Source organism: Lineus longissimus, chromosome 7 (genome assembly GCF_910592395.1).
Source record: "Lineus longissimus chromosome 7, tnLinLong1.2, whole genome shotgun sequence".
In the NCBI taxonomy this organism is placed as follows: Eukaryota; Metazoa; Nemertea; class Pilidiophora; order Heteronemertea; family Lineidae; genus Lineus; species Lineus longissimus.
Window position 1 is genome coordinate 19,085,081 of NC_088314.1, and position 20,860 is coordinate 19,105,940.

At 43.5% G+C, this 20,860-nt stretch overlaps 2 protein-coding genes across 5 annotated transcripts; both read right to left on the reverse strand.

The window, feature by feature from the left end:
• Positions 1-2,635: 2,635 nt before the first annotated feature.
• On the reverse strand, positions 2,636-9,377 carry LOC135491275 (uncharacterized). The gene is made up of 2 exons (XM_064777028.1): positions 9,290-9,377; positions 2,636-8,608 (listed from the first exon to the last, which is right to left on the reverse strand). The coding sequence occupies exon 2, from the start codon at positions 7,648-7,650 to the stop codon at positions 3,103-3,105; it is 4,548 nt and encodes a 1,515-aa protein (XP_064633098.1). The 5' UTR covers positions 7,651-8,608; positions 9,290-9,377; the 3' UTR covers positions 2,636-3,102.
• Positions 9,378-10,385: 1,008 nt separating this feature from the next.
• LOC135490702 (glucose-6-phosphate 1-dehydrogenase-like) lies at positions 10,386-20,814 on the reverse strand. Of its 4 annotated transcripts, none has more exons than XM_064776079.1 (12): positions 20,686-20,814; positions 19,709-20,113; positions 19,283-19,320; positions 18,222-18,330; positions 17,633-17,841; positions 17,206-17,367; positions 16,714-16,933; positions 16,214-16,433; positions 15,686-15,894; positions 15,292-15,461; positions 13,727-13,835; positions 12,420-12,557 (listed from the first exon to the last, which is right to left on the reverse strand). In XM_064776079.1, exons 2-11 carry the CDS (start codon positions 19,898-19,900, stop codon positions 13,751-13,753), a joined length of 1,614 nt encoding a protein of 537 aa, XP_064632149.1. In that variant the 5' UTR covers positions 19,901-20,113; positions 20,686-20,814; the 3' UTR covers positions 12,420-12,557; positions 13,727-13,750. The 4 variants fall into 4 exon arrangements, with proteins under 4 accessions (XP_064632147.1, XP_064632145.1, XP_064632149.1 ...); XM_064776078.1 differs by lacking the exon at positions 13,727-13,835 and adding an exon at positions 14,115-14,217 and having other exon boundaries at positions 12,431-12,557; XM_064776077.1 differs by lacking the exon at positions 13,727-13,835 and having other exon boundaries at positions 10,386-12,557; positions 19,709-19,881.
• Positions 20,815-20,860: the final 46 nt, after the last annotated feature.

Genomic DNA, 20,860 nt, shown 5'->3' on the forward strand with positions numbered 1-20,860 from the left:
TTTAACAACATCTTAGCCTTGGCTTTAAGTGAAGGAAAAGTTCGAATCTTAGCCTTCGCTTTTAATGAAGGAAAAATCCGAATCTCTACCAATGAAAATAACCCCGTGCGATTGGATCATTTCGAATTGCAGCACCGGCAGAGCAGGATTAAGTGCTTGTGATTGGCGAATACAATGATTTAAAGTGTTAAAAAATCCTTGCATGAAAACCGCACTCTTTTCATCTGACTTCCACACGTGAAAGACATCGGCCAATCTACGAAGACAGTCGCGGTCCCCTGATCAATTGAGGAAGAACGCGTCCAATCCAGTTTCTGTAACGGATCCTCAGGGAACGATCCGAAGCAAATGATAGACCTATAAAGTAAAAAAAACACCCTAAAACAAGCACAAATTCACTTAGAGTACTACCTCGTTACTGTGGAAACTGCAAACGTCACATCAATACAAATCAGGTGATAATTAAATCGATCATCGTGGTGGCAGATGGATGAATAAAAACTAGTACAGAGACCCAACAGTTCCCGACCTAACAGTTTCAAATCTAAACTAAACTTTAGCAAAAAGAAATATTCCCTATTCTGAAAGTCTCTTTAGGTGAGATTCCGTTTCGTGGAATCCAATACAGCACTTGCAGCTCGATCACACCTTCCACAATCTCGATCGCGACGAGGAGTTTTGTCAATACCTTCACCAACGCTTATGATATTGCCAGATGATGCAAGCATGAGGGTGAAAAGATTACAGATAGTTGTTGAAATATCATTGGAGAACAAGTTTCGTCCAGACGACAGTCATCTCGTTTGCTCCCATTCGTTTATGATCCTTGTTTGTGTCAGAAACCCGTTCCTCTCCTCATATTAAAAAGGACCCCCCCCCCCCGTTACTAAAGGCAAGACAACACATAAAGACAATTTGCGAGGTGTTAATATAACTGATAGGTGCAAGTGCCTGGTGCATGGTGATAGCTTATATGTCCCATGGTGACTCTAGATAAATAAAGGTATAAACAGTGAAGTAAAAGAAAACTCTTTGCAAGGATTACCTCCGTAAATTCATACATCCGTAAGTCCTAGGTGAAAAAGATGCCATGACGGTCAACTTCTCTACAGAATGATACAGAGTTTTCCACTACAAAATCATCATAGAATCCTGATTATATCTTTGGTGGTCCTTACTGCCTGCTTTTCGACTTCTACCTTTTGACACCCAGAAAACAAAATATGACCATCACAAAGAAAAATCATGCCGATTTATACCGGCGTTGGGTGCGTATATCCATTCTTCTGGTAAATCGGCATAAGAAAAATAGCTTTTCACACAAATTAGTTGCATTTGTCTTCACTTTCAATAATTGGCCCTCAAGGCTTTGACATCTCAACGCCAACGGACTCTACTTTTTGATAGACTCTCAGTGCAGTCCATTTCGCCATCCTCTACATCAACATGGGAAGGGACGAGGCTGATCCACTGCGTCTGGAGTGTACCATTTGGCGGAGTCAGGTAACGACTGAGAAAATACCTCTCTAGAAGTTCAGAATGGTCCTTCCTCTAATTGTGTACCACCACGATTCATAGATGATGTCTTCCTCCCATTACATGAAATCATTATCATTGATGCCGGAGTCAACGTGCTCACCATGAGATAATGTCTCTGGTAATTGGACATCATCGGCCCGTGACATGAGCTCACCGTACATGTTACTGGCATCGACATGTCAGTTCATGATGTTAGGAAATCTGGGATGTTACAGCGGTTTTCTTAAAGGGACAACTTGGACGCCGATCATTAACCTGGCCAGGAGGACAATACCCCTGATTGACACCATGCGCGCCGCCACACTTATGCTGATCTCTGATTTTCGCCAGTATTGCGAGGCAGATTTGGACATGGCTTGCGAATTTCAGACAGGCCTAGCTACACCCCTTTTCAGTGCATTGTTTATTGCAGTTCAAATCGTTTTCAAAGATCCTTTTTGGAGAAGTTGCGGTCCTGCTTGAAAACTAGAGTTCGACGACATTATCTTTTAGTTTGGTGCCTCCGGGATGTCACGAATCCAGGCTGTGGCAAAAAGTAAAAAAAGTCAGTAAATACAATACCTACCAGGCTATTCAGTATTCCTGTGAGGCGAATTGAACCTCCGCTGTACCATTTCTTGTAGCCCCTTCAATCAACGCCCGGATCTCCAAAATGCAAGGGAGTTGGTCTTTTCTCAAATTATGCGCACCCTCGAATACCAGACAGTCGCATGCCCCTCCCTTCTCGCACACGTTCGATCATTAGTGTCGGGTGCACCGAAGTTCTGGAGGCCTTATGCGAAGTCTTGGATATCTCTGACACCAGATTGGCGTCGTGTTAGTTGTATTTTCTGGCTCTAGAATAGGTGTTGTCACACCTTGGTGTCGTCAGTCGAAAGTTGATAAACCCCGTTGCAGCGATAGCATCTATACCGGTATATCATATCAGTGGATCGCACTTGCAAGAACTTGCAAAATACGGATGTTTTGATCAAGCTGATGTTTGACATGTTACATTTTAGGATGGCATTCGACCACGTTTGAAGCGCTGAAATGCCCATTAGCTAGGTAAATGGTACTTAAAGATGAAGAAAACAATAAAGGTCAGAGTCACTGATCATTAATTTCCAAAAAATCTCTTCTACAACATCACGTGAAAAACAAGTTTTTAGCGAAATTCTTTGCAATATCCTTTTTATAATCAATCATTACACGACGGACAGCGAATCCTACTTTAAGGTTACTGACAGCATGGGTACATAGTACGTATAGGAAATTACCAGACGAGCTTACACGACTGAAATAAGTCAAACTATACACTGTCTTAGAAATAAGGGGTTCGAGCTTTTGAAAAAGCTTTCAGGGCCTTTCAACCAACACAAATATGCACCCCTTCAGCTTTTCAGGGAATTGACAAACCCCCTTATGGTTTTTCACAGGCTCAAAAACCTTTTGGAGTCTTTCATTTCACCTCAGACGAGTTCTTTATCAAGGATGTACATGGACCTCTTGAGTATTCGAGATTTCGACTACAGTCTCTGGGTATACATTTATGTAACACGGTGCACTATACACCAAACGAAGTTAAAGTTTTTCTTCACTTCCAAGAATGCATACCACATCAAGGGCAGAGACCTGTTGGCCTTTCACTGCCACCACCTTCACAACCAACCCACCTACATCAGATGTCACCTCCATCTCGGTCTTCATGGCTTCCAAGACACACAAAACAGTCTCCCCAGCAGTTACCCGATCACCGACATTTACTCTGACCTCCTTGACAACTCCCGCAAGAAGCGCTTGACAAGCCTGTTGCCCCTCAGGAACCCCTTCTATTACCTTTGGAACGACCTCGGGGACTTTTGCCTGCTTCAGAAGCAGTTCCTCTTCAATCTCTTTCAATCTTTCACAAGCTAACCTACGCGCTTTTTCTCTTCGTTTGCATTCTTTCGCCACGCTTTGTTCCAGTTTGTTGTACTCGACCATGTCAAATGTTGCCTCGTGGATTTCATACCTGTACTTCCCAGCCAAGGCGAGCCGGCGGAAGTGCAACAACTCAGGTTCAGTGACCTTGTAAAAGGTCACCTTGTCAAAGAGGTTAAGAAGCCAGGGCTGATGTGGGGTAAATGGCGAAACTGACCCGAAGGTATCCCAAGTTGGTATCGTACGGCCATACATTTGGTACCCTCCAGGGGATTCCAGAGGGTAGATGGCACTGAGAGAGCCACCGAGGCCTACGGTCCCCGCAGGGGTGTACACACGTGATGGATTATACTTTGGAACCTTTAGACGATCGAGAGGATTGATTTGGCAAATGAAGGGGCAGCCGAGGAAGAAGCCAACTCCAAGAGTAAGGAACGGGGTATCAACAAGATGTTTTACGAGCTCCTGCTTCCCTCCCTTAAGGTCATTGTTTTCCGCAATGAAGTCAACGTTGCTGGGAAGGTAGCTGGCCTCTGGGCGGATCATCTGCTTGTATTGGTCAGTGGCTTCCTGTGACCAGTGGTCATCGAAGACAAAGGGCATCCGAATATCCCTTGAGGGAAACACGACCTGTCTCACATCAGGTAGGTTGATTTCTATCTTCTTGAGGAAAGCGAGAAGGGTGATTTGTGGGATGATCTTAGCATCGTATCGGATGAGCAATGATCGTATGCTCGGAGCACTATCTAGTGTCCCAGGGATCAAGGGAGTCTCAACCATTTGAGTTTTGGTGTCAGTCTGCAGGCGGAGAGTCTGCTGCAAGAGTCTGACACGGGCAAAGATGTTCAAATCAACGGAACCTTTGGGATCTCCATATTCTATCAGGATGTAACAGTCACCGCTCTGTCGATACTGGACACTAGGTCTGGTGCAGTCCTGGTCAGCGGGAAGCTGTCCCAAAATGGCTTTGCCATGATGTGACTTATCAACTGTAGCAAAATCAGAACTGGATATCTTGGTCAAGAAAGGGAAAGTGGGTCCTGGAACCGGCATGTGAGGAAATGTTGCAATTTGTTTCACAGTCGCAAGGTAATCTTCTTGTGAAGATCTGATGCCTAAAGCATCTTCAATTGATATGGGGCAGAAGTGTACCGTGTCACCAGGACTGACCTGACCAATTTTCCACATTTCACTTGAGACTATCGTCCAGGGACATGTGAACCCACCTTGAGTTGGTCCATCGCACGTCAAGACCACTGGTGAGTTTCCGGTGAAGTTGATGGCACCTAAGCCATAGCCAGCATCGTGGATGTTACTAGGATGTGACCCTCCATCCCCACCATCTTTCCTCGCCCACTGTGGAGTCGGCCCCTTCAGTCGCACACCCATCTTGGCACTATTGTAATGCACTTCCCATAAGACAGAAAAAAATTCGTCCATCCCAGCAGGAGTCACGTAATCAGGATCAGCATGAGGACCAGGCATGCACTGTATTTCCCAGTTCTTGCAGTAAGCTGGCTTCAGCTCTGAGTGCAGGGGCAGGTCCATTTCAATGTCGCTTGGCATTTCTTCAGATATAGCCAGTGGGAGCATGTCATTTGCCTGAAGGATTCTGCCCTGGAATCCACCATACCCAAAGGCAGCATAGGTTGATTTACTTCCAAGATAATCTGGAACCTGTATCCCTCCTAACACAGCCAAATAGGACCTACACCCAGAGGAACCTTTACAGATCTTCCCAATGGATAACGTACTCCCAGCTGGTACGTAGAACCTTGTCCATGTCAATTTCGTATCCGTCATCCCATCCGGTGCAGAAAGAGTCACCTTCATATCTGCCCCTGTGACAGCAACTAGACTGGCAACGTGAAAGTACAACTTAGAGCCCCACGTCGTCATTTCCAAACCAGCAACTCCAGGTTTGTTTCCCACTAAGATGTTGGCCACTCGGAAAGCTAGGTCGTCCATTGGGCCATTTGGTTGTATCCCATAAACCCGAAGGCCAATACGACCAGGCCAGTCTTGGACACTAGTATCTGGTCCTCCTTGCAGAACCCTTATTGCATGCGGTGTATACTTCACATGTTTCAAGAGCTGAGTGGTCGTGCGTCCAGACATGAAATCTTCATGCTGGATGACGGTTGAAAGGAAGTCCAGGTTTGTGAAAGGACCCGCGACAGTCGTCATGGATAAGGCATTCAGCATTTGGTCAATTGCGGCTGCTCTATCTGTGCCGTGAACCATCATTTTGGCCAGGAGAGGGTCGTAGGTATTGCTAACCTTAGAACCTGACTTAACCCAAGTGTCAACTCGGACATTCTGGGAAGTGGGCCAGGTCACCTCAGTCAGCAGTCCTGGAGAGGGCTGAAAGTTGAGGCTGGGGTTCTCGGCATAAATTCTCACTTCGATTGCATGCCCATTGGGGTTCCATCGAAACTGATCTAAATTGATTGCCCCTTGGGTCTGTCGACCGCCTAGACGAAGCATCCATTCCACCAAGTCAACACCATTTGTAAGCTCTGTAATGCCATGCTCAACTTGCAGTCTGGTGTTCATCTCAAGGAAGTAAAACTTGCCAGTTTCTGGGTATCCTTTTCCCTCATCAACCACAATGAACTCAACAGTACCCGCTGATCTGTAATTAACTGACTTGGCAAGTTTCACAGCAGCATCGCATATCTCTTGACGCAACTCTGGCTTGTCAAGCAAGAATGGCGAAGGGGTTTCCTCAATGACCTTCTGGTTTCTCCTCTGTACAGAGCACTCCCGTTCCCCCAGATGGATCACCCGGCCTAACCCATCACCAAACACCTGGACCTCAATATGGCGACTGTTAGGGTAGTACTTCTCAAGGTAAACACCAGAGTTACCAAAGTACTTTTCTGCGGACCTTTGGCAGTCTGTGAAGACTTTCCGCAACTGTTGCTCATCCGAGCAAATTTGCATCCCAATTCCTCCACCACCACCTGTGGCTTTCAACAGGGCAGGGTAAGTAAGTTGGGATGCAGCTTTTACAGCATCCTTGATCCCAGTAAGAAGATGCGTCCCAGGAACAACTGGAACCCCAGCAAGGACAGCAAGATCACGAGCTTTGTGCTTCAAGCCAAACTCACTGATCGTCTCAGAAGTTGGACCAAGAAAGGAAATTCCAGTTTTTTCAACTGCTTCACAGAATGAGGCATTTTCACTCAAGAAACCATAACCTGGATGGACAGCATCAACTTTTGCTTGTTGGCAAAGTCTGGTGATAGCATCAATCGATACATATGTTTCTCCTTTTGGCAACTCCAGGCTCTCATCTGCCTCAAGTGCGTGCATTGCATTCTCTTCTGAGGACTCATAGATAGCCACAGTTTTGATGCCCATCTTCTTGCATGTGCGGATGATGCGACAAGCAATTTCACCCCTGTTGGCTATTAGTACCTTCGTGATTCCATTTCTGCCAGTTCCAAGCGTGTTGAAGTTGTCAACTACACGACGAACTGCCCGAGCAACCTCAACGGCACCAGGAGTGTCTGAGTGGACGCAGATACTCTGGGGATGAATTTCAAACTCTTTCCCATTGACAGAGTAATATTTCCCTTGCAACGCTTTCCGAACCCTCTCTGCCGCTTCCTCAGGGTCAACAGCTTGGTGGGTCTTTGTCACGATCACCCTCCCATCGTCATCATAGTATAAATCTACAAAGAACTCAGCAATGAAGGGAATTCTGTGTTCCTTTGCAACGGACTCGTGCAAAGTGCCTGGCATTCCCACAAAAGGAACATTGTACAGTTTGCAAACATCAAGGATGGCAGCACAGACCTTGTCGTCTCTTGCAGCAACACCATAGAGACTACCGTGTGGTTTTATGTGGCTGAGTTCCATGTTTTCAGCCTCTAAGAAAGCCTTCAATGCGCCAACTTGGTACATGACCGAGTGCTTCACTTCCTCAGGTGATAGAGCCATCTGTCGTCGACCAAACCCCTGAAGGTCTGGAAACGACGGATGGGCACCAACAGGAATACCATGAACCTTCGCCTTCTTCACTGTCTCTGCCATGACCGAGAAGTCACTGGCATGAAACCCACATGCAACATTTGCAATATCTATCACTTCAAACATCGAGTCATCGTCTCCCATTTTATACAACCCAAAGCTCTCACCCATGTCACAATTAAATATGACCCTTTCTAACAAGGAGTGCTTATTCGTCGCCATTTTCTTCATTGGAGTGAAGTTAAGAGAAAAAAAACCTGGTTCGATCTTTCCGTTGAGAAGCCATTTGGATCAGACTTTAACTTTGGTCCATATGATGTGAGTAGCAGGTCACACGAAACGGAAAACACGCGATTTGCACACCAGCAAGAAAAATGGTTACCCTGTCTTTTACAGGAACACTCCAAAGTTTACTGCCTTCCAAGATCTTCGAATATAGTACAGCTTCCAGAGTATTTTTATTGCCGAGTTCAACACTCTTTCATGAACACTACGGAAATTATTGTCCCCTAAATGGAAAGATGAATGTCTTCCTAAGGTCCCAGTATTCATAGGAATAAAGCTCTGAAGATTCCAAGTGTCGCCAAACTCACAGAAAAGATTTAAGAAATGTCATTGGCTTCTAAAGTTCCACGCATCCACATAGAGTCTCTGGAGTATGGTCTTCCAAGGACCTCGCCCAGGAAACCTCTTCCAAGCTTCGCAAAACTCACAGGAGAATTCGAAAGATTATGGTGAGGATAACGAAGCAACACTGAAGGAAGAACAGGAGAAGAAGTGGAAGATAGTAAAACAACGCGTATCTCGACCGCGTTATGTGCGCTTGGTCGTTCTCACGGGGCAACGTGGAGCTGGATCCTGAAATGGCACGTTTGAGAAGAAGAGCAGACGACATTTGGTTCCACACAATTTGTTCGTTTGGATTGGAAAACGGCTTTGAGAACTCAGATTCTGCTGGCCCCTTTGGCATTATTTGCAAAAGGGGTTCATGAAAAGCTCACAAACTTTGTTGCGTTCGATACGGTGTCCGTATTCCGAATATGTTGTTCTTTCCGAGATGTCATCTAGTTGACGATGAGGATGCAAACCGACTGTGACATCAGCTAAACAAGGATTACTGACTAGACTCACGAAGCAGTCCAGTTGTCATCCTTACATATAACTGATTAGGCGCCTTCTCTTTAAGAATCTGCAAAAAGAAAGAGGATTCATGCGATGCATTTCTTAAAGGGTAAACATGATAATCGTCGCTTTCCAATATGTCGTGGGAATACTTTACGGGCAAAACATGGTATTGGGTCTATACAATGACTTATAATGGTATCGATCATTCAAGACCGGTAAAATTTTGATGCGGGAAAAGATACCCATCTCCATTAGTCGTCTGAACATCGTGTTCTGGCTTCGATGGACCACAACCCACTGTCTTGGGAGTGTAGGCCTCCTCAAAACGGGTCAACTGTAGCCTGTTAGCAGGGTAAAGAACTGATCAGTTGCCTACTCAACCCTAGGCTCCCGAGGCAGTCCATCGTCATCCACGGTCATCCTGGACATATCCGCGACGTCCGGACTGTACCTCGAGTCACCCCCAGCGGACCGAGTCACCTCAGTGGACATCGCTCTCTGGCACCAGGAGAGGCGTCATACTGAACTTCCAGCGGTATTGCCTCCGCCCATACGGCGCGTTGTCCGGAAGCTGAGCAATGTCAATACATTGAGGTTCAAGATGGAGAGTAGTGGGATTTTGAACCTGGTGGTTACTAGGGAGTTTCCGATATCAAATGGGACTATGCGATAGTCCGCTACCTTGACCACCAAGGTTTTTTCATCCCTATCAAGATATATACATGCATATACCCCTAGCACTTACCTCCCAGAGAAAGAATTCAGAATTATGCTGGCATAACAAGTGTTTACCAGACAGAACATGATGCACTAGTGCTCAACATATTCACCGATGATGATCCCACTTGCCTAGGCCGAGGTTGAATGATTGACCCATATGATATGGCATATCAATTCATTTCAAATGATGAATTAAGGACGGGTTCAGTAGGCCTACACAATTAAATCTGCTATAGGGTCATCGAACTTTGCAGAATTGTCGTCCTACATCAGTGAATTTGAAAATTTAAACTTCCAATGATCCGATTTATAGCGTTTTCATGAGACATGTCAGATTTGACACAGACAATACGTGGCCGCGTTTAGGCCTACTGCCAGTGAGAGAGTATCTAGAGAAGGAATCCACCTGAATTATGTTAGTTGTATTGTTCAAAATCAAAAAAGCCCAAAACGATGTTTGAAAACTAGATAACCAACATAACAGGCGGTAGAGGGGTTTTTAAGCTATCACAACGGATGCATCTCAAAATATGCTGATTAACTTTTCCCTTGGATGCAGTCATTTGCTATTACAACCAATTATTACCTATGATTGGGATATTTAACGGAACATTATCTGGAGCTCTTGATATTTAACAAGAGGCTCAAGAGCCTGGCCCTCAGCTGAAATTCATGGCTCGTGGTTTTCTTTATTGTCGTATGCACAACTCGTATTATTTGCCATAAGGTTGCATGCTTTATAGATGAATGATGACATGAGTAAGCTATCTGCAGTAACCTCGAAATATGATATCAGTTCGATGTCATCCTCAATGGGCTTTCATATGGAAAATCCGCTGACATCAGGTTGGTGTTATTCTCAATGGGTGCCATGAGATTTTATGTCATTCTCAATGGTGTGTCATTTGGAAAATCAACTGACATCAGGTTGATGTCATTCTCAATGGTGTGTCATTTGGAAAATCAACTGACATCAGGTTGATGTCATTCAAAGTCAGTTTGGTCAGAAAGTGTGGACCAATGCCTAGATGGAAGAATTTGATGACAAAATCACAAATGAAGCTTAAGGAATGTCACCAGTGGTAAAAATTCCTTTGCAAATCAAAGAAAGATCAAAACTCTTATATTATCAGTGCCTTTTATTTACCATAATAACAATTTAGCTTTTCTCAAAAAGCAACATACATGTAGATATGAAGATGCTCTAAAATCTCTAGACAAGTGAATTGAAATAATGTACATATTTCCATATCATAATAATGAACCCATAAGTGACCATCACACCAAAGTGGGTAGTAAATCACAGTATATCCAGTAATATCCACATGTTCAAAAGCTTAACCCTCTTAGGACCGGTTTTTTTCCCAATACATTCTGTTGGCGGCCCGGCTTTTTTTGAAAATGACATGCCATATCCAAGCAGTAATAGCAGGTCTCCTGTAAGCTAGGGCTTAGGAGTAAATAAGTTTTTTTTAGCATTTTTCTGACAGAATACCCAAACAACCCAACACCTTAATCTGAATGTGGACCAAAATTTACATAATTCATCCTGCCAGCAATTGCAAAATACTGGGACAGGTGACTTACTACCCGATTTGGTGGACAGGCCTCTTTTACCCTGCCACATCCATTCTCTTGACCATATAAGGAAGGTTTTTAGAGAAAGTTTGTACATACAGTAGAACCCCTCTATTAAGGACACCCTCGGGACTGACAAGTGCTGTCCTTAAGCAGAGGTGTCCTGATTAGAGAGGTCAAATGGAATGGAAACAGCCAATTTGGGACCAAACCTTGTGTCCTTAATTGAGAGGTTGTCCTTAATAGAGAGGTGTCCGCTAAGGGAGGTTCCACTGTATTTATCCCTGATGGTGTGGCTGCTGTAACACAAGAGAACAGTTGGAAGCTAATAGGTCCATTCGGGGCATAAGCTTTGTAAGCACAGAGCACCAACTCATAAAAAGTCTTGCGTTTCATCTAGATGTGAAATATCTTACAGAGACGATTGTAATCTTATACAAAAAACAGTTCAAGAACAAATCGCTTATAACAAACAAAGATAAAATTCCATTTTATAATAAGTTTGGCCAAGAAAGTCTAAAGAACAAACATGATGAAGTCGACCTCTCACTAAAGTCCATAACTCGCATAAAACTAGAACACTTGAGTTTAACTTCAAATACTCACAGTGCTTCTTTATTGTAATACTTGCCAAACTTGTCACAAATTTGATGTCTGAGCAATCGTTTCCGTAGAAAGTTGATAAATGAATAAGTACGCAATGATATAAAATATGCCGCAGGAGTGAAACAATAGGATGATCTCTAGGAAGAATACTGTAGGGTTATGCATAGTCAGTATTTGGCAGATTTAATTCACAACAGAAGTCATATAGGTTCTCAGTGCAGCCTCAAGCAGGAATAGTTTAATTAGCACATACATCATAAAACAGTTTCATTTCAGAAAGATTTGTGACCACCAAGTTGAAGTACAGCCTTCTTCTTTCTTATGTTGCCAAATTTCTTGGCGGGAGAACTATAACTACATGTACTCTTCAAATAGTGCCCCCCCCCCATTATCAGATTTGGGTAGACGGAGGAGCCACTGTCAGAGTACAAAGCTCGCGTTGCACTTGTTACACATTGCTAAAGTGTATACCACCCGCCCGTGCATGCAGACACGCTGCTATTTTTCAATATGGTGTCGTTTCCTTGGTAAGAGATATAAGCAAATTCTTGAAAATTTCCAGTAATGTACATCGCTATGTTGAGGGGGAACTATTTCATGATCCCATACATAAATATGCAACTATAGTTATAAGATAGATGCGGATACAAAACACTCATATAGTTTCCCTAACCAATATATATCCGACATTCAAATGTAAAAGACCTGATTCAACTATCCTCGGCACTCACCTATCTGACTGACTTTCTGAGGTCGGCATCCTGACAACTCATGAACTGGCATGTCTCTGACTTTAAAACCGATTAAAAAAACATAGTAAGCCCTAAATTAAATTTAAAGGGGACGCTGGAATAAGCATATATTCAGCTACAGTAATTCTCATCTGAAACTGATGTTTCTGCAACAAACTAGGGTCATGCCAATTAAGGTGATTAAAATACCATTTATTTTTTATTCTAGTCAGTGTCTATCACAATTTGTTGACATTGGCCACAGGTTCCGTCTCATCCAGTGCCACCTTGCGTCTCTCATCTTTATGCCATGTGTAAGTCCCGGTGTATTTGAATCCGTTCTTTGCCATGAGGTCGTCTGCCTCTTGCGGTCCTCGGCTGCGAAAAAAATAAGATACAACTAGTTACTTTAGAAAACAAACTCAGTTAATACACATCCACTTAATTGTCAGCATCTTTGTTCATATTTACTTTAAAGGGACAACTTAGTCTAGCATTTGGATTTGGGTGGCCAAGAGGATGGTACCCCATCTCACCACCATGCCCTGCCACACGTCCTGTCAAAAAAATGCAGATCTCAAATGATGATTTTCACAAGTGTTGTGAGGCAACTTTGGACATGGCTTGCGAATTTTAAGTTGGCCAATGGTCCTGGTGCCTGTTTATTGTAGATTAATGATTATCAATGATTCTATTTGGAGAAGTGACGGTCCTGATGGAAGCCATTTTCGTATGAAAAAACAACAGATTGAATGCCCAAGTTGTCCCTTTAAGACTGTATCAATAAAAGGATGTTTTGAGGTAAATTTAAACAAAGGCGTATCGTTATAATATTGCTTGCACTTGCAGTGTTAAAGCAAATTAACTAGGTCAATCGTAAAAAGTTTAATGAGATGGATGAAATGTGCAAGACTGCCTGCGAGATTCCTCATCAGTAAAATATTCCATAGGCATTTGGCAGCTACTGGGATACGTCACCAAATCTTTTGACGAAAGCTACGATATTTTTTCGAGGACTTTGAATTGGCGCCATGATTTCCAAAAGTTTGAAGAAAATTTCCAGATTTTGAGGTGACCAGTGTGTAGAAGCATGAATGAATCCTTCAGAGTACTTATTTATGCACATGCATAAGTGGATACAAAATCTGTAAATTTTGTTCCAACTTCTGTAATCACGCGGCACCTTAAGGGAGCATCAAGAAAGAAAAATATCAAATTTAGAATTTCTATACAACTGGAAGGTATCGAAGCATAATTGGTTGGGATATACAGAAATCTTTTAAAGAATGTTGGCACGTGGGGTTAAAATCATTAAAGATTGCATGATGGTTTATGAAGAGGACATGCTAAAATCAATGGGATTACTGTTAGGGTAGATAGATGATAGACAGACGAGACCAGCAATGCTACGCTAGTTTACATTAAGATAACTAAAGTAAGGAATCCCTCCTTCACGAAGGCGGGAAGAAACTACAGTGATATGTGTTAACTGAAGAGATATACATTAAGCAGGGTGATTATCACATCTACGACATTTAAACCTCTACCTGACAAGGTTACGCAGAGGGCATTTAAAGCTTCTGCTTCCATTTATAGGTCCCGGAATACTTGAAGCCGACACGCTCAGTCAGGTGATCAGCCTGTGCAGGTCCACGACTGGAGTTAAAGAGACAGGCATGTGTTACACCAATCAAAACTGCTAAGGGGGCATAACCTAGTACAAATCATAGGCCTATACACTCAGTGAAACGTTTCTACCCTTTTCATTTTCATGATGTTTTGGGAAGATTTTTTCATCAGATTTTGATTTTCAATATACTTTTGTGTTCCAGTACCTCTGCCCTGTATCCACCTCTAACATACATGGAAATGAAAAGGGTATCATATATTTGTCATTTTCAACACCTCATAGGAAATCTTCTTCTAAACCACTACCTGGGAAAGGGGACATCATTTAATATTCTTGAGCCATTTGTAAGTTCCGGAATACTTGAATCCCACGCGCTGGGTGAGCTGATCAGCCTCTGCCGGGCCGCGACTGTAGGGAGAAAAACGTAGAGCATGCATACACAACAAGCTGATTACAGATTACGGTAAATACAACAAGCTGATTAAGGATTACAGCTATCTACAAACAATGGCAAAATGATAATGATATGATTTCTGGTCACTGCCCCCCCCCCCCCCAATTTAGCACTACAGCTTAGCTATTCAATCAAAGCAACTCAGGGCTTTTCTCCAAATGAAAGTTTGTGAGAATCTGTTTCCTGCTTACAAGATGTGCACCATCGCACTAAAATGCGCAGGAAGTCAAAATGGTGTATGGAGTTATCGTCATGTTCATATGGCTTATGTCATAAGCTATATTTTGATACCACTCCAATCATTGTATGAAGCCACTGACTCAGCCATGTGCGCAGGTCGTGGCCTAGTATCTAGTGTACACATGCGTACAAGAGGGAGGCTGTACTGAAAATCTGAAAATTGTGCGAATGCACTTTATGAATGGCCTCATTGTATTGTACGCGCCGGTCACCGATCCAAAGGTTGACCGCGCTCAACGTTGCTTAACTTCCACTCTGGGGCCAACGCGCCAACCACTGGGCCATGAAGGAATTCCCTCATGGCCGGCGGGTTAAGCCGTACCATAAACCTGGGGGTACTATACACTCATCTAGGTTGATTACAACAGATGTACTGAAGTGAACAATACGGTTAATTCACATGCAAAAACAGAGAATAACTACTTCAAAAGAGGGTCTACTCTCTCTGGACACATGCAAGAATGGACAGCAATCAAAATTAGGGAAGGGAGGCACAAAACATTTCGTGCAGGCCCGTCACCAAATGCTGACTAACATCTCATAAGACATTACTAATAAGAGTATATAAGACCAGTCTTTATTCAGTCGTCATGCTACTGATGTTACTATTGAACAAAATCGCATGCTCTGATACCTTTACTTACAAATTGCGACAAAATGACTTGAATTTTTTTTTTTACAACATCTATCATTCCAAAATACAACTTCTAACAAAGTTAATATTGAAAATAACTTGACAAGATATGACAATATTTATCACGTGATGGCTAAAAACCTGCATTACGCACCTGCCATAAACATATGTCGACGGTTTGACTTTCTCATTCTCGATCTTGTGGAGGATCGGTGTGAATATTCTCCACGCTTCACGGAGCTCGTCACTGCGTACGAACGATGCCTGGCTTCCGCAGAACACATCAAGGATGAGACGCTCATAGGCTTCAGGCATTCGCACATTCTAGAAGATAATCAGGTCCTTTTTCAAATTGCAATGTGAGAGGAAGGGAGGGACTGCGACTGTTCCTCCACTGAATCAGTCTCCAGGGGTTGTTTAAAACAAGACTGGTCACACACCATACCTGGTGTTGACATTTACTGGGTGTTTTCTCCTTTAGTAAAGCCTATTAGACTGTAATGTAATGTAATGTAGAAGAAAACCGACACCCCTGCAAAGAACCTCACCTGATATCTGCTGCCATATGTCAAATCAAGTTCAGTCTCCTCTGCATTGAAAGACATTCCCGGACGTTTGATCATCATCTTGACGTAGACTGCCTCGCCAGGCTGGACCCGCATCACGAGCTCATTCCGCTGGCATTCTCCGTTAGCAAAGATGTCGCCAGGCACATCGCGGAACTGGATGCGCACCTCAGCCTTTCTTTCATTCAGAGCTGGAAACGGAATTATTGTTGTGACAAAACTTTCAATACTTTATCTACGGTTACACAACCAGGGCTGCTGTTAGTTTATTTTAGCCAAGACAAAATCTTCAAACAAGTCGCTAATATTTCTTACAACTTGGCTAAAATATTTCAAATGGCAACTCTATAGCATAACACACACAAGGCCTACAAGCTAGTACATCTCGTCAGTGCCAACAGTCGTTAGCAAGGGCTCCTGCAGTCACCGGTAGCCCCCGTAGATCAAGCCAGAAATGGGAAAGGGATACCCTAACACGATAAATGAAAATTAGAAACACACTTAACTTACCTTTCCCACACCTGAGAATGAACGGCACGCCATCCCATCGCTCGTTGTTGACATACAGAGCACCGCAGGCGTACGTGCCGGTCGTCGAGCCCTTAGGGACGGTTGGATCATCGAGGTAGCCAAGTCTAGAGTCCTCGGACGGACCTGCTGGATTCCCTGTGTACTGACCAATCACAAGATTTTCCATCTTCAACTCGGGCATGCATTTGAGAACTTTAACCTGAAATATGGAACATAAATGAAACCAATTGGGAAACATGGTGCCTATTGTAAGGGCTGAAATAGGGGGCCTGGGAAGAACTTTGTACTTTTGCTATTTTTCCGTCTACTCCACTCTGTGTGGTAATTTCCGTCCTGGGATTGTGGGTAATGTACTTTGCCGCATCCTCGAAGATAAGCAACGCTGAGCTTGGTCAATCGGTGGACGGTTGACAGTAAAATGTATCAATAGGGCCGTTTCCAAAGCAGGGATACGTAAATGATTCGGGAAATCGTCTCACCTTTTCATCGCGAATATCCTCAGCCTGGAGACTGCACGGTTTCTCCATGGCGGTCAGACAGAGCAGCTGGAGGAGGTGATTCTGCATGACGTCACGAATGATACCAAACTCATCGAAGTATCCCCCTCGGCCCTGCGTCCCAAAGGGTTCCTTGAATGATATCATGACGGACGAGATGTTGTCCCTGTTCCAAACTGGTCCAAACAGACGGTTGGCAAATCTAGAAGAAAGGTTTTATATATAGTAGATTCTCCCTTAGTGGAAATCTCTCAGTCAAGGACACTCTCTCCATCAAAGGCTGCATCTGGTCCAAATTTTTTCATTTCCACAATGAAACTGACCGCTTTTTAAGGACACCGCTTGATTGTGGAAAGCATATGTCACTCCCTTTAAACAGTTCTTGGGATCAGTGAATTCAGCTTGTAGTGATTCTCACTGCAGAACAAGTATGAGCATGAGCATGAGCATGAGCATGAGCATGAGCATGAGTACCTGAGAGTGAGTATATTCTGAGTCATCTCCTTGCCGAGGTAATGGTCTATACGATACAGCTGTTCCTCTTTGAATAACGACGACAGGTGGTTGGAAAGCTCGGCAGAACTCTGTGAGTCGCGTCCAAATGGCTTCTCCACAATCAACCTGCTCCAGTGGGGGCTGCAATAGAAAATTCCCTTCTTAATAAAGTTGATGAAATACGCCTCAAATTACCACTCTGTTCAATCAGCAATCTTTTTTTATCTGGGGCAATACTGCTTTTTGGTGCCTTGACATTGAAAAAATTACCTGAGGGTAGGCTATAGGAGACAAATCTAGGTTCTTTGCCAAATCTGCGAAAACGCCCATGAAAGTTAGGCGGTTTTCAGTATTGAAAGCCACTGGTTATACAAGGATGACTATTTCCCCGATGCTAGATACTCACGGTGCAGACATGCAGTGATCCTTGATGTTCTTTGACACCTGAATGAAAACACTGGGTGGCAGGGCAAGATAGAACAGCCGATTACACTTCCCAATGCCCTCGATTTCCTTATTCAACTTGATGAATCCCTCAGACGTGTCGTAGGCTCCTTGGACGTAAAGATTCCTGGTCCAGAAACTGTTAAAGAGTCCCTTTTGTTCATCAGTTACCTGGAATGAGTCGTCACATGAAAAGACTTTGCCTGACAATGCGCTTCCCTAAAGACTACAAAACACTTCGACTGCACATTGAGAAGGTGGAGAAACCTTGACCTACAATAGATCAAATGAACAAGAGACTGTGCTGGATATTGTCAAGCGCAGTACAGAATTACTGAGCATAGTAAACCACTTTGGATCTTACTTCCGATTTTACAATAAACATATCAGAACAATGCTCTATTTCAACCTGAGAATTTTTGGACTGCACATCGACATGACTACCTCAGTCTACTTACCCTCGGTATACAGACCTTAAGGACTACGCATTGCGATACATCTTAAAGGTACATGGGTTTGAGATTTGTTATCCCTTCAATGTCGGAACTCACCTTGATAAATGGTGAAGATCTCTTCCTGATTTCCTCCACCGTGATTTTGGATCGGGCGTAACCAATGAAGATGGTGTTCTCTGGGATGAGTTCATCTTTGAAAATCTCCCTAAAAAGGCAAGTGAATGTATTGTACGCGCCGGTCACCGATCCAAAGGTTGGCGTCTCAGTACCGAACTACAAATCCAGAGCTCGCATCGCGTGGGAAGGTCTGCCAGATGTATTGTACGCGCCGGTCACCGATCCAAAGGTTGACCGCGCTCAACGTTGCTTAACTTCCACTCTTGGGCCAACGCGCCAACCACTGGGCCATAAAGGAATTCCCTCATGGCCGGCGGGTTAAGCCATGCCATATACCTGGGGGAACTATACATCATTCCCCCCTTCGGACAGAGATGGATCGTCCTCGATCCTACTTAGCGCTTCATGCGTCTCAGTACCGAACTACAAATCCAGAGCTCGCATCACGTGGGAAGGTTTGCCAGATGTATTGTTCGCGCCGGTCATCGATCCAAAGGTTCGTTGCACTACATACATAGCTAGCTAGAAATATATTGTATTCCTCATTAAGTTCTCTTATAAAACAACGGGGAGGCACCATCCACCAGGGCGTGGCTAGGTCGCACCATACAAACCACATACATGTACCTGTATGGTAAATTCAATGTACCATATTACTTCCATTTACACGGGACCGAATCGAACTACACCAATCTGGATCAGTCCAGATGCAATTTATCACTTTTTCCCGGAGATGAGATACCCCAGGGTACTTTTCATAACACGGAACCGACACTACATGTATAAATCCTCCCAAGCAGTGTTGGCAATTTCAGCATATGTCGATATTTATAGAGTTCACTGTGATAAAGATTTGTTCATGAGAGGCAGATGTGACATATGAAATAGATTCGTCCAAGCTTAGCAGGCTGCAATCAACACAGTAGGGATCCACTTATTCTAACGATTGGGTGGAGCAGTTTTTATTCGAATAAAACTTGCCCTTGTAGATAAAGATATCTTTCGGACTATTTGCTTCCAAGTTCAAAATGACTTCTTACCATAGAGTAGGATAGATCTTCTTCTTTGCCAAGTCTCCCTGAAATTATGATATATCCAAAAATTAATTGCCAAGTTTTCGATTATTGTCAAGTGGATGCTAAACTATGAATTATAGGCCTACTCTCACCAGTATGCTTATTTGAAACATCCAACACCTTACTTATGCTGGTACACAAAACAATCAAGCAGGTCTGTGCCTGTTTATCTTCTATGGAATCAATATGGTAAACATATTAGGTAGTTGTACTAAACATCATAACAAAAATGAAATTGTTTTCTGAATCATATTCATGATGCTTCACATGGCTATCAATATCAGTAATCTCGAGCTTTGTTGGTTTCTTGACCTAACATCATGTCGTAAGAATGCCATTCAAATTACTTTACGATGACAATGAGGGGGAATTGAAACTATGTTTACTCACGGAAGCTCCAAAAACCACGAAGACGTGTCGCTCCGAATCCTCATAACTTATCGACTTCTTGATCAACGCGATCGTCGCTGCATGCTGCAACCTCAAATCGGAGGTGTCGATTGCGTCAGCGCGCGCCAGCTGTTTGGCCATCTCCTCCCCAGCACTTCCTTCACGCTGCATCCCTAACCAAGATTTATACATCGACTGAGAACACAAATTTATGACTAGTTTGGCTGTTGCCAAAAACACGAAGCTTTAAGTCACTAAATGTTATTAATTTTGAATTCGAGAAATCTCTAAGCTAGTCACTCGTGCAGATTGTATTATTGTTAAGCTAGAGAGATTGTAACTACTCTATCAACCTCGTCGGATCGCTACAGCTGGTTAGAAAAGCCACTACTTGTTACAGCACACCTGCGGGAGGAGAGAAAACGGAGAATTATCAATCGGTTACACATCTGTTGCAGTGACTGAATGGTTGCATGCGATGTTTCTTATTCAAAATGTTAAAGGGACAATATTGGGAGGGATGAGATATGTTAGTTATGAGTATCAGTACGTATATAAAAATACTAAAGATGCTGCTAGAAGTCGTTTTCGATAATGTTTATTTCACGAGGTACATACAATGATAAACATGGATACATGATGTGCCACTGTGACAGTCTGTGTGCAGGGCCTCCGTCCATGCGTCATCATAGGCCTACCCGAGTTGCGTGAGTAGACAAGGCAATGTAGATAATTATGGTAGAGACAGCTTAGTCGATTTGGTTGGCAACAACTGCATCAGGCTACAACTCCTTGCTTGACAGGTCAGGTTAGGTCTTCCCTATCATTTGCAGCGTACAGTTTGCATGAATGTGTGCGGCCTACTGACAGTGGCAGTGACTCGGCAGAAAACTCACTGAAAAGGTTCCCAAACTTTTAATGCACACAGGCTTTTAAACGATTTTGTATCATAAACTAAGATTGCTAGTGATACCTACACTGATAAACTACACGCTCAGCTGTTCCCTCCTCTCTGATAAGACAGCAAGAAGGAACAAACGGTACTTTTGTTCACAAGAAAATCTGCAACCAGGGTGTCAATCAGGTAAACATTGACCTGGCCTACCGTCAAGTGGCGGCTGCTAGTGGTGAAATATTGAACTAAGTGAAACA

What these genes read in the sequence shown, in the direction of transcription:
- LOC135491275 (XM_064777028.1), bottom strand. Translation starts at nt 7,650, where the DNA reads ATGAAGAAAATGGCGACGAATAAGCACTCCTTGTTAGAAAGGGTCATA.
- LOC135490702 (XM_064776075.1), bottom strand. Translation starts at nt 19,900, where the DNA reads ATGTATAAATCTTGGTTAGGGATGCAGCGTGAAGGAAGTGCTGGGGAG. An exon ending in GATCACTGCATGTCTGCACC is followed by an intron (nt 17,368 to 17,632) that starts GTGAGTATCTAG and finishes TTTCTATTGCAG; the next exon opens with CCCCCACTGGAGCAGGTTGA. An exon ending in CATTCTCAGGTGTGGGAAAG is followed by an intron (nt 15,895 to 16,213) that starts GTAAGTTAAGTG and finishes TTCCGTTTCCAG; the next exon opens with CTCTGAATGAAAGAAAGGCT.